At 45.7% G+C, this 12,908-nt stretch overlaps 4 protein-coding genes across 4 annotated transcripts; 1 reads left to right on the forward strand and 3 right to left on the reverse strand.

Annotated features, from left to right (window-relative positions):
- Positions 1 to 2,028: 2,028 nt before the first annotated feature.
- Positions 2,029 to 5,964, forward strand: ONS95_000310 (uncharacterized protein; the record flags this gene model as incomplete). Its single annotated transcript, XM_058493458.1, has 1 exon — positions 2,029 to 5,964. The coding sequence occupies one exon, from the start codon at positions 2,029 to 2,031 to the stop codon at positions 5,962 to 5,964; it is 3,936 nt and encodes a 1,311-aa protein (XP_058363658.1).
- A 1,746-nt stretch (positions 5,965 to 7,710) lies between these two features.
- On the reverse strand, positions 7,711 to 8,772 carry ONS95_000311 (uncharacterized protein; the record flags this gene model as incomplete). Its single annotated transcript, XM_058493459.1, has 1 exon — positions 7,711 to 8,772. One exon carries the CDS (start codon positions 8,770 to 8,772, stop codon positions 7,711 to 7,713), a length of 1,062 nt encoding a protein of 353 aa, XP_058363659.1.
- Positions 8,773 to 10,213: 1,441 nt separating this feature from the next.
- ONS95_000312 (uncharacterized protein) lies at positions 10,214 to 10,813 on the reverse strand (the record flags this gene model as incomplete). Its single annotated transcript, XM_058493460.1, has 1 exon — positions 10,214 to 10,813. The coding sequence occupies one exon, from the start codon at positions 10,811 to 10,813 to the stop codon at positions 10,214 to 10,216; it is 600 nt and encodes a 199-aa protein (XP_058363660.1).
- A 719-nt stretch (positions 10,814 to 11,532) lies between these two features.
- Positions 11,533 to 12,573, reverse strand: ONS95_000313 (uncharacterized protein; the record flags this gene model as incomplete). Its single annotated transcript, XM_058493461.1, has 1 exon — positions 11,533 to 12,573. One exon carries the CDS (start codon positions 12,571 to 12,573, stop codon positions 11,533 to 11,535), a length of 1,041 nt encoding a protein of 346 aa, XP_058363661.1.
- Between the last annotated feature and the right edge of the window lie 335 nt (positions 12,574 to 12,908).

Here is a 12,908-nt window from a genome sequence, read left to right on the forward strand (position 1 = left end):
GCCTAAAGAAGAAGCTAGACAATTAATAGGCAGGCCTATTTAAGGTCCTTAGAAAAGAAGGCCACTTATTCCGCTTAAACCTCTTAGCCTTAATTAAGGTCTACCCTATATTCTCTACGGATAAGTTTCAGTAGTATAATAATAACCTATTATCTAGATAAATACTATAGGAATAAGAACCTATTTAAGTCGATATTAAATAAGAATAAGAGGTCCAGGATATCTTAAAAGTTCGCCTCGAATAGGATAGGACTCTATAGTACTAAGCTAAATAGAAAGGACTTAATCCTGACCTTAGATTCTACTTTACCGGGGACTTTATAACTTATCTATATAAACTTCGGGATTTTTATCAAGCTTACCCTATAGAACTAGGACCGCTTAAGCTACTCCTTAAATAGCTAACTGCTTAAGAAGCAGAGGATAATAATATATATAATAGACTTATAGATAATACTACTATATCTAAGGCAAATCGTAGGAAATTTTTTCATAGCTTAGGGATAAGCCTTCCTCAGAGGGGAAGGTAATATAATAAACTAATCATGATAGGCGAGTCATATAGGTAAGGCTAATGTTATAAGGCTACGAGATTAGAGTTATATAGCGAACCTAGGACTAGCTTAGTTTACTAGCAGCTATATCCTCCCTACTTATTCTCGAGGCTCCTTAGGAACCTCTTCCTCTCGCTATCTTTTCTACTTTATATTATAGCTACTAATAAACCTTCGTTATACTATCACACTATTATTATTCCGTCTTTCTTATCCTCTCCTATTCTTATATATATTACTTCTCTTACGTAAGTAGCCTCTACCTCTCCGACCTTTACTATCTCTACTACCTCTCCCTCTATTATAGCCTCTATTCGTGTAGTTTATAATATTACTAGTAGCTATAAGTTAAAGCTATTCCCTCTATTAAATTTAATATTCGTTAAGCTTTTATATAGTATCTCTAAGATCTAAGTCTTACGATTCTAGAGTAAGTACTATAGTAATCTAAGCTCCGGACGCTAGTAACGATTATAATAGCTTAAGATATATATCTTTATTAGTGAGAGGTTTACTATTACTACTAAGCTTCACTTTAAAGAGTAAGAGCCTTATAATATAGTTCTAAAGTGTTTCCTCCCTTAGAATAAACCTTATCTTAAAGAAATCGTCTCTTATATTAGTAAAAGTAAGACTCCTTTAAACTACTTTACTTTTATTAGCGTAAATAGCTTCCTAGAGAGGCTTAGCGTTGTTTAATTTAATAATATCTTTATACTTAGGAAAGAGGAGCTTAAAGATTAAGTTAATAACTATTTTAAAAGCTTCCTTCTTTTCCTTAGTATAAGTATTCTACTAATTAATACTATTTAGTACGCTAACTATAATAAGAATATAATAAAGAACTCTAGCTCTAGCTAGCTCTTATTTAATCTTAAGCTCCTATTTAAAGAAGTTATTAAACTCTAGTAGAGTTTTACTTTTTAAAGCTCTAGTGATAATAGGAATTAGTACTTTTAATTAGGATAATATCGTAGCGTAGTAACAGATATACTAAGAGTTAATAAAATAGAGATCTTAATAAAAATAAAGTTTTAAAGTCTTTTATAATCGATTCGAATTACTACTATATTAGAATTACAGTTGTATAAGGAGCTACTATAGAGAGAGAGAATCTCTTATATAAAGGGGTAGCGTACTTAGTAGTACGGCCTATAGTACTGAGTCTACGCCTACAATCCCCATATTTCTAATACAAGCAAATGTCAACCTCTCCTGGTTGTGACGTCGTGTGCCACATCCAAGTTTTGATCTCGATGGAGGTCTTGGGACCACCAGGACCCTCATGTTATGCGGGGAACATACGCCACAACTTGAACGGTAGGATTGGAAAGCTGGCTTTCTACTTTCTCTTCTTCATCTAAACTTACTCAATGGTTCAGTCCATTGTTTCTGCGCCATTTCCAAACGCTTTCCCGCGAGGCTTACAGTTAGGTACTCCCGGTCATTGAACAGGATTCGAGACGAACACGACATGTCTTCTTCCACAGAATTCGACGAGGATGCTGGCCGCAGAAACTATAAAGCTCCGTACTCCAAAGACCGACCAATCCCTACAATTCAAAGATATCGAGAACATCGCCATGAGGTCGAGGGGCAGCAAAACAATGCAGAGGAGGCACAGCACACGAATGAAGACGATTCTAGAACGAAGCGCGTCTTCAACTCAGTGAAAGCCATTGCAAAGGACGAAGATAAGAAGAACCCGTCGGGTGATCCGTATCCCACAGGAAACAGACATACGACAGACACGGAAGTCAGCGACCACAAACAGCAAGATGGCATACCTCTTGTACCAAGATCAAATAACGACGGGGCTGCGGACACATATGAAGAGAACCAGGATGAATCTGGCGAGAAGCACAAGGATAAGAAGGGTGATAAGAAGGATAAAAAGAAGAGCAAAGAATTGTCTGCGACTGAAAAGGCTTCCGGACATACAGATGCAAAGCAGAAAAGGAAGGAGATGAAGCATAACAAGCGGGACGATGGCGGAAGAGAAGTCACGGACCCTGTCACGCATCTGCCCTTGATCATTCGAGATTCGACGACTAAGGACCTGAAGCGCGCACCTGAAAATGTGGAAGCGCCTGGGAATCAGAAAAAGACTGCAACTGGATTGAGTGGTGCCTCGAAGTCTTCAAGTCAATTGAACCTGGAAAAGGACGAGCTACAAGACGGATTCGATGGCATGCAAAAGGTCTTTCCGCCACCATCTTTCAATGATACGAATGCAGAATTGATTCGAACGTACCAATTCGCTTTCAGTGTTGGCATCGGTGTGGTTGTGCTGCTTGCTTCCTCGGTAGTACTGACTGTTCTGTTCTTGACTTCAGAGTCTGCTCATCGCATGTCTGGAAAGGCTTCGACTTTCAGCTGGACAGAAAGACAAGAAGACAGTCCTCGCAGGGTCTTTGTGCCCTTGGCCATCTCAATCATCGTTGCAGTAGGAGGTGGTCTCGCAACAATCCTTGGAATACGGGGCTGGCTAGCCAACAAAGTCAAGGAGATTTGGGAAGATGAAATCTGGGATGCTGCAAGAGAAGACGAGTACAAGCTCAATAACTCAAGTGGAAAACTTCCAGAGTCAGTGGCATGGATGAACAGCCTTCTGAGCTCTGTCTGGCCACTGATCAACCCCGACTTGTTCACAAGCGTGGTTGATATGCTAGAGGATGTCATGCAAGCCTCACTGCCAAAAGTGGTAAGAATGGTCAGTATTGATGACATTGGGCAAGGTAGCGAGGCTATCCGCATCCTTGGAATTAGATGGTTGCCCACTGGAGCCGCCGGTCAAACCGTGGACGACGAGGGCAACTTGAAGAAAGCAGATAACGAGGAGAAAAATGATCGTACAACTCCTGGCGAGGACCAGCAAGAAAATGCTGAAGACGAGAAGCCTCCTTCCGATGAAGAGCGTCAGGTGGCTCAGGATGAAAAGCAAAAAGAGGAAGACAAGCAGGCAATTCGCGAGGGAATGGAAGCCGAGCAGGGAGACTTCGTCAATATGGAACTAGCTTTCGCCTACAGAGCCAGATCATCCGGCAAATCATTGAAGAGTAAGATGAAAAACGCCCACTTGTATCTCAAGTTCTACCTACCTGGTGGAATCTTCGTCCCTGTATGGGTCGAGCTGCGAGGAATTATCGGCACTGTCCGGCTGAGGATGCAACTCGCACCAGACCCACCATTCTTCAGCCTCTGCACACTGACATTCCTCGGTCAGCCGCGAGCCGATCTCTCTTGTGTCCCTCTGTCGAAACACCTTCCCAATTTGATGAACGTGCCTCTAATCTCATCATTCGTTCAATCCTCCATCGATGCTGCTCTTGCGGAGTACGTCGCGCCGAGAAGCTTGACACTGGATTTAAAGGATATGCTTGTCGGAGACGACTTCAAAAAGGACACGGTCAGCCGTGGTGTCATTTTCATACTTATCAAGAAAGCCAGCGGCTTCAAAGAAGGCGATGGGAGTATCGGTCCTCTGAAAGGCTCAAGTGACTCGTACGTTACTTGTTCGTGGGCAAAATTCGGTAAGACAATGTCATCCACAAGGGTGATCAAAGAAGATCAGGAACCTAGCTGGCATGAATGGGCTTACGTGCTTGTTTCGCCACAAGAGATCGATGCAGAGGAGAAGCTACGGATTCAGTTGTGGGACAGCGACAGATGGACTGCTGATGATGATCTTGGAAGAGTGGAAGTCGATTTGAAAGAATTGATGCACTCTTCAAAGACCAAAAACAGAATCGCAGATAGAGAAGACCGACTTAGAGGGCAGGATCCCGAGGAGCACTACCCCGGAACACTGTCTTGGTCTGTTGGCTATTTCTCGAAGATAGCAATAACGACTGAGCAACTTGACAAGCAGACTGTCGACAAGCAAATCAAGTCGAAGGAGGAGCTGAAGCAGCATGTATCTGAGATGGCGGAGCGAAAACTTCGGGAAGCTACAGCGCACGACGAATCTAGAGAAATCAATCAGCAGAAAGCCCAGGACTACAAGGAAAAAGAAGACGCGATGATTTGTGCGGCTCCGCCGGACCCAGGTCATCCAAGCGGAATTCTTTCCATTCAGATTCACAATATTACCGGCCTTGAAGTGGAATCTATGCAGAAAGAGGGCAAAGGACCAGGCGAAGATAAGGAGAGTGAAGAAGAGGGGGGAACAGATCTGCCAAGCAGCTATTGCAGCATCATCTTGAACCACAAGAAGATTTATGTGACTCGGACGAAACCGAAGAATGCTAAGCCATTCTTCAACGCTGGGACCGAGCGATTCATCCGTGACTGGAGAACCGCTGAAGTCATGATCAGTGTCCGGGACAGCAGAGAGCGTGAAAACGATGCTCTGCTCGGTATCATTTATCTGCCACTCGACAAAGTATTCCAGAACCGTGGGCAGCTAATGGATCTTTACCCACTTGTGGGCGGAGTTGGGTATGGACGGGCTCGCATATCCATGGTTTTCAGAAGCGTCGAGTTGCAGCTGCCACAAGAACTACTAGGTTGGGATGTTGGAACTCTGGAGCTCAAATCACCCATCAAGCCCATCAATCTTCCAGACGATATCAGCTCCCACAGGATCAAGCTACGTTCCAGTATCGCTAGATTGAAAATGGTGTCCGAAAATGGTGAATGGGAATACAAGCGGTCCAAGAAATCCAATTTTCTCGCCTGTACCAAGAGATACGCTACTTCCCTCGTGGTTGAATTCCGGAAGTCTCAGATTGGGACGGACTCGACGGCTGCGTTTGCCGTTTTATGGCTCAGAGATATTCCAGATGACGAAGAACAAACAGTCAAAGTGACAGTTTGGCAAGGAGGAAAGGAGAACTTCAAGAAGGCCACAACGTGTGCTGACTACGAGGGACTGGACGGCGAGAAGCCGCTTGGGGAGATCGAAATAACGCTCAAGTTCTGGCATGGTCTGTCAGGCTACCACAAGAGTCATGCGCAGAGCGACAAAAATGGAGATATGCGAAATGTCATGGAAGTCCTAGACACTGTCAACGACGAGATCCAGTCTGATAGCGAAGATGATTCGGACAGCGATGCTGGCTCGGACTCTTCCGCTGAGGACACGAGCAAGCATCTCAAAACACACACCAACCAGGACAGTTCCGGTGAGGACACGGACAGTGGCGGTATCATCAACAAAGTCAAAGGACGAGCATCCGATATGTTCGGTGAAAACGACTCGAATGATGGGAAGAGAGGGGTAAGAGCCCAAATGAATGACTACAAAGCTCATCACAAACATCTGCATAAGAAGCATCGCGGGATAATGCAGTGGAAGGCTGCGAGGACAGCGGATTGGGCATTGGACAAGGTTCGCAATGGAAAAAGCAAGGTAAAGGGTGCGTTTGAGCACGAGGAAAAGGGCGGTGATATTGAAACTGAGGTTTGAGGCTATGGAGACTGAGTACATGATATACCCCACAGTCTGTCTTTATTGCTCGGCTGGTTCGCTGCGAGGAATGCGGGTCAGGCTGTCCAAATAGAATATGAAATGAATGTTACGATAAGCCCACGGATTTTGATACTTTGCCGTGCCAGACCATCTCTCCGACCTGGTAATTTCACGGTATATCTTGGACAGCAAACTCGCAAATCTCTCATTCGCAAACCTAGCTGGATTAGAAGCTGTGGGAATGTTCTTGAACAGTGGGAAGACTCCCACCAAAGGCCGTGACTGGGAATCGCCGAAAGTCTCAACCTGAGTCCTGGGCAGACCTTCACAGATATATGTTCCTCCTCGATTAGCTTCCCCCAGATAATCTCTACGCAAGGCTACAATTACATTCAGCCAAGAGTCCAAGTCCACTCTTGATCTCAGTGGCGAGACGCGAGACTTCCCAAGCTTGTGTGCACTTGGCTCAATGATAAAAGCACAACCGAAGTATAATGGAACTTTCTTCGAGGCTAGCTGGAAAGAACGGATGAAACTCCACCTCTTGTAGGCGTTTCATTCGGAAATTCAGAGTGCTTCTGAAAATTCGTTGTGTTTACTTCCTAACATTGAAGTGTCGAGGATGTGAGTCGAATCCTGGCGGGGGGGGGAGGGGGGGGGGGGGGGGGGGGGGGGGGTAAATTAAGGATGGAGAAGCTACCTCGGTATCCCGTTAACTGCTGGAAATACACTTTTTTCAAGGGGCAGCGCTGAACCAGGGCACTAAATTTGCCTATCTTACAAGGCACGAGCGTCTTTCAGGCGTTCCTCGCTTGATTACAGGGCAATCCTTTAGGCTATCTAGAGACTGTAGAATGCGTGTTCGTTTGGCAGTTGAGGGGATAGCTTCGGAAGTGGGTCTATTGGGAGGCAAGCAGAGGTTAATGGATTACTTGCTGATATTTTTTATCTGTTCTGATCACTTCTGGTGTGCACTCGGAATTTTTTTATGGTTAGCATTTCTTGTTATCTTGTTAACTGTTTATCATGTTTCACGGGCTTGCCCACTTGTGAAAGTCCAAGTGTGGTGAGCTCAGCACGGCTGGGTCTTTGTAAGCCTGGGAGAATTCCAGTTATTTATTTACGATTTCAAGTGTCGTCATAAAAACTAAGGAGAGATAATTTATCTTTTCCATTGCTGTGTCTACGGAGGCAAGAACTGGTTATTTCTTGCAATCATTTTTGCTGTTCTCGAGAAAGTCGCACAAGGCTGTCATGTGAGAAGCAGCTGCAAGCTCGAAATAGGACATTGGTGGCTCGCTGATGTGGTTTGGTACTTCCGAAGTGAAATCGAAGCCTTGATTTCTCATGGCCCTTGCTAGAACCAAGCACAAAGTTTCGAAAGACCTTCTGAAGGGACTCTGCCTTGTGGATATGCATCGAAGTTGAGTTGAAGTCCATTGGATAGGATCCGACCAAGGGGATTTCGGCCAAAACCATCTAGGGCGAAGACGTTTGCTCCATTCTCAATCAGCAATGGAACGATATCATACTTTTTTTTCTCAGCCGCAACATGCAATGCAGTGACTCTGGCCATGGAAGATACCCTCGCTTTACAGGGTACTGAAACAGCGCCAGCACATGCTGGGTCGAGTTTTGCCTTGGAATTCATGGCGTTCATTAACGCTTGAGCGATCTGCTCTGTGTTTCTGCCTCCATTGTTGTTCCCTTGGCCCCAATGGCCATCTCCCAGTATCAAAGCCATCAAAGGCTAGGTGTAGCTCCATCATCTCGAGTCACCAGCACATTTGCTCCCAGACTCAACAGAACCTCCACGCCCGAGACACTTCCAGTCACCGCGAATTTATGCAAGGTTGACTCCCCTGTAGAGCTTCGTTGACTTTCAAAACTTCCACCAAGAGCCAGAACTCCTTCAGCTAGTCGGGAGATGGTTTGCTTGGAAAGTACGAGTGGGTTTAACGCGAACAGGAAGCCCTCCCAATCGGCCAAACGAATGGCCTTCCCACAGCGATACAAGAAACGGTCGAAAAATCGGGCATCTCTGATGTTAACGACATCGCCGAACAGGCTTCGACCATCCGAATATTCCCAGGAAAGGTCTACGCCATGTTCGAACAAGAGTATTAGAATAGACCAATTTCTGTAGACAATATGCTGGGACAACGCCAAAGTGATGCTGCGATCGGTAGAACTGAGACTTTCTCCACGAGTTTTGAGGCTTTGAAGCACGCACTTGATGACTGACAAAGAACCGGTATCGATTGCATAGACTAGTACCGACTTAGAAAGGCTGTCCAAAATTGTGGCATTCGCCCCTTCCTGCATTAGACGACTTATTATGGTTGTGTCTTCTCGCCGAAGTGCAATATGCAGTGGCGTTTGGTGCATAACATTCACTGCGTTGTGATCGGCACCTTTCGATATCAGTATATCGAAGAGCTTTGTGTTTCCATCTCCTGCGACTTGGTGGAGAATGGTATTGGCTTTGCGACTACTACGTTTGAATATAGTATCGGGCAAGTTGCGAAGGTACTCTAGAATGATATCCGACTGCCATAGCATCGCACACTGGTAGACTCGAACGTGTGGATCAAAACCTGGCAGGTTCTTGTCGATCTGATCAATGTGATGCGGTAAATCGTTTGGGGACACTGCGGTGTCGAATGGAAACTCGTGCCCGTAAAGCTCTGGAGTGAGTAGGACTGCGATACTTCGGTTGACTTGGAGGAGAGCATTGAGAGGCGCTCGATGAAGGGCGCTGGCAATATGAAGTACGATCTCGCCGGGAAGTGCGTTGAACGACATTATCGTGGCCGATTATTTGGTCGCTCTCTTAAAATGGTACGAGGTGAGGACTTCCAAAACTCGAGAAGTGCATCTGGTATTTGGAATATGAACTGGCTTTTGACTTGGTTGTCGAAGGTGTTTTCTTAAAGGATTTAATGCTAGCTAGTTTGGATGACAAAGAAAAGCTCTATCGCATTGTCATCGGCTTCGTTCTATTGTTTCATAAACGAATATAGAAATCGACCGGTTGTGACTCCTTCCCGATCAAGGACACGTGATGTTTTGTTTCGACGAAGTGCATTTGATGTTGATGAACAACAATGTTCAAAAATATTTTATGACCACCTAATAAAAAAGAAAATGACTCATACTCCTCCGTATGGTTCAGTTTTCGACTCCAGACGAGCCTTGAGATTGGAGGCATTCCATCATTCTTGGAATCAACAAGAACATTGCTTGAAAATTGAATAGTTGCAGCTAATCTTTTGTGACATGCGCATTTCTCTACCAGATTGATTTCTAGTACAAAGCTACTCTACAAGCATTGCTATGGGTTGAGAGCTTCTCGAGTTGAAGCTGCTCTCTTACTTGTCCATGCTGGTTAACTCCATTACTTGAGCAGACTTCAGATCATTCGGTGACTTCGGTTATAAACTTTCCGGTGCTTCACTCTAATCCAGTTGACTTGTGCTATATATCAGACCGGAGAAATGCCCGTTCAGCTTGATACTCACATCGCAGCACTTCCATACCCCTAAGACTTTATCTTGTCCCACTCATATGATATTGACGGCACAAATTTCGGAGGCTGCCAGTCTTATTGCGTCGTTAATAGCCATTCACCAATTGCGAACCAGTTCATCGTGTACTAGTACTTCACTAGGAATTCCTGCGACGTAGGACGCTTCCATCTCGGATCAAAACGTTCAACAGGGGCCATCAGCCGGCCAGGTTTCCGGCGCTTTACAATCATTAAGTCAGGCGAAGGAGGTGGCGGCCCTAGGGTTGCATGGTGGAGACTTTCCGAAGATCGATTTATAAACCATGTTATATTTTCCAGATTCGGGCATGTTGCGAAAGCTGTTGGAAAGCATGTCGCAGAGTTGAACCATCCGCTGGCACCAACTCGGGTCTAAAAGCTAAGCGAGTACACACCAGTTGGGTACGTGGTAACCTAGAGTACCTCACCACTACAGCGGAAGAAAAGCGTGAAAAAAAAAAAAACAGAAAATCAATGTAGAGGAACAATTTGATCTGAAGGAGATTAGAAATACTAATATCAGCTCAGTACAGCATATTTCGTAACATGATTTGACCATCGCCGTCTGCCCAACCACCCCCAAGCGACGACACAAAACAACCATTCCACTCACAAATCTACAACTCAGGAGAAGGACCACGACGACTGTGAAAGTACAGATCCCACGTCCACTCTACTTCAGGTGAGATCTCATAGCCCTCAACCCCCGGAAATGCTGGACCAAGTTCCTTCCACCTCCACAGCCTCCGAAAAACTCCTCTTCCTTCCAAACTCGTCATATGTCCTCAACACGTACTTCCTCAACAACTTCAACAAGTCATCCCAGTCCATCAGGTCCAGGAAATGCGCGTTTGTTGATACGTCCATGACCTTGTAGAGAACGATGGTCACATCGCGGGCTAGCTTGTTGGGCTCGTACTCATCGTCGCCGATGGAGAGGGGGTGATTGTATTCATCTTCGCAAGTTGCACTTAGCCGGAGCTCGTATCTCACTGCCATTCCATCTTGTGTAAGCAGCTTGTTTATGTCGACCGTGAAAGCGACGTGGTGGAAGTCGGGGAGGGCGGGTAGGTCGACTGCTTTCATCTCGTTCGAATCCGCCAATATGACCTCGGAGTATATCTTGTCTTGGCAGTCGGGCATCTTGAAGATTGTTTTCTCCCATTCGGGAAGAGGCTTGAGATCTTGATGGAGATAGTTCATGAGAAGGCATGCGAGTCGATCGAGGTAGGGTGCGTTTGGCAGTGGGATGTGGATACGTGGGGCCCGTGCAGGAGCAGACTCGATTGTGGTTGACATTGCTGTTGGTTGATTTGGGGGATCGATGTTGGCTGGGTCGTGTCTGAATTTCAATTTCGGAGGTCGGATCAACCCAGCTTATAATGTGATCAGGACGTTGTCCATATCTCCTGCTTCAAGAAATATTTCAAAGAAGCTTTGTTTGGAGTGTCATCAGAGCAGTATGCAGGAAGACGAATTCCTGCATGGTAAGCCACATACTCTGAAAGCAAGAAACCTGGCGTGAGAAAATTAACAAGGCCACTTGGAAGATTCTAGAACTAAATATGGATCTGATATTGCATCTCATGTGAGCACAAAGCGGCAACACCGCTACCGAGAGGCATGGCATGAAACAGCGGCAGCGAAACTTCCTGAACACAAGGAAGGATTACTAAATGAGCTCAATATCTCATTGACTCATATCTATTCTGACTGAAAACGTCGCTCCGGGGAGACTCAAACCGCACTGTAGTTAAAAGGATTGGAAGGCAGCGAAAGGGGAAAAATCAGCAAAGACAAAAGTTGACGAAGCAACACAACAAAGACGAAGATGGATATATTATTCTGACGTAGAAAGGGTTACAAAGAAATCAGTTTCATGTGAACTTGCAGAATTCAAACCCAGATGAGACGTGATGGCGCCAGATGCACTTTTCAGCCACCAGAGAGAGAAATGGATTTGCTTGGTTGGTTCTCTTTCATTTCCCGACTTCATCTTAGGCGACACGCATGCCTTCTCAAACATTATCGAAGACACTGGGAGTTGTCAATGGAACATCGCACCCAGTCATTTCGGTGTCCATAAAATTCTGTAGAGCTGAAGAGCCTTCAGCTTGGGATGAGCTTCCCGCAGACGAAGAGCCCTGATCGTTTGCTGACACATCGAGATAACCAGACTTGTCTATTTCCACAAGTTTCTGAACCTTTGGAAGTATATCATTTTCACCGAAATCCCCTTTCTCGGAAGACTTTGGAGCTTGTCGAGGCACTTCAAGCTGACCAGGCATCAAGCCCCACACCGTCAAGCCTGAATCACCCAGAGTTGGCGACGCTTCTGCTTCCCTAGCACCCCGCCGTCGCCCATTCTTCTTAAACTTCTTCTTCGCAGCCCTCCGAAGCAGAAGTAATGCCCCATTGAAGTCCAGCCTATCCCATTTATTCTCCTCGTCGTTCTGGGACAGAGTATTCTTGTCATCGTTGATCCATTCTGCTATGATAGAAACTTCCAGTCCATCAATAGGATCTCGCGACCATGTCGGATCTTGGTCAGTACCATAACATACCACGTTCGCTTCTAAAGTATAAATCACATCCCCAGAAACCCCTCGGTGTTTCCAAGCCGCGATGCTGATACACGTTAACGCGACTTCATCCCACGTATCGTACACCTCGCATATTTCTATAGATTCCAGCGACTCGGAGCGAAAGAAATCGTTTTCACGACCAGGGAGGGGCTTCAGAGGTTCTTGTAGCTTGTTGAGGGCGTAGCAGACAAATCGATTGAAATCAGAAGCATTGTAAGCGGGACGGCGTTGGTGCAGCCAAGTGAGCGGCGACCTGTTTCGTTCTCTCCACGCCTTGAAGTCGGCGTACCATTCGGCGTCTTGGTTGGGGATAGCAAGCTCAGGAGATATGCCACCTGAATTGGGTACACGAGGTATGGGAAGGTCGGATTCCTCTGCTGGCTGTGCGGTTTCTATTGAAGCGTTGTCGTGTTCGTGGATCGACAGTTGTTCGAGGCGGGCCGACTGTTGAGATATCGAAGAATCTGAGTTCATTCTGGATAATATATGCAGTGGCACTGGCGGGAATAATATATTACGTGATATTGAAGCTTTTGGATAGAAAGGTAGCTTGGCGAAAATCCATCATGATTGAGGTTGGTGCAGGTTGGTGCGGGAGGAAGGTGCGTTCCTGCAAAGCTGAAGGTCCTTCAACCAAGGCCAGATGTAAACCATTTGAAAATGTATGTCTGCATCCAGATTGACTTTGTTAGAAAAGACCGGGAGTGTTCGAGCTGGAGAACTGGTAAGTACTGACTTCACCTATTCCATTTGTCGAGCCTATTAGCTAGGTGCGTCATCCAAGACATTCCTGCAGAGACTGTTGATGC

This window comes from Cadophora gregata (assembly GCF_030347475.1).
Source record: "Cadophora gregata isolate MNR1 chromosome Unknown scaffold_1, whole genome shotgun sequence".
NCBI classification, from domain to species: Eukaryota; Fungi; Ascomycota; class Leotiomycetes; order Helotiales; family Ploettnerulaceae; genus Cadophora; species Cadophora gregata.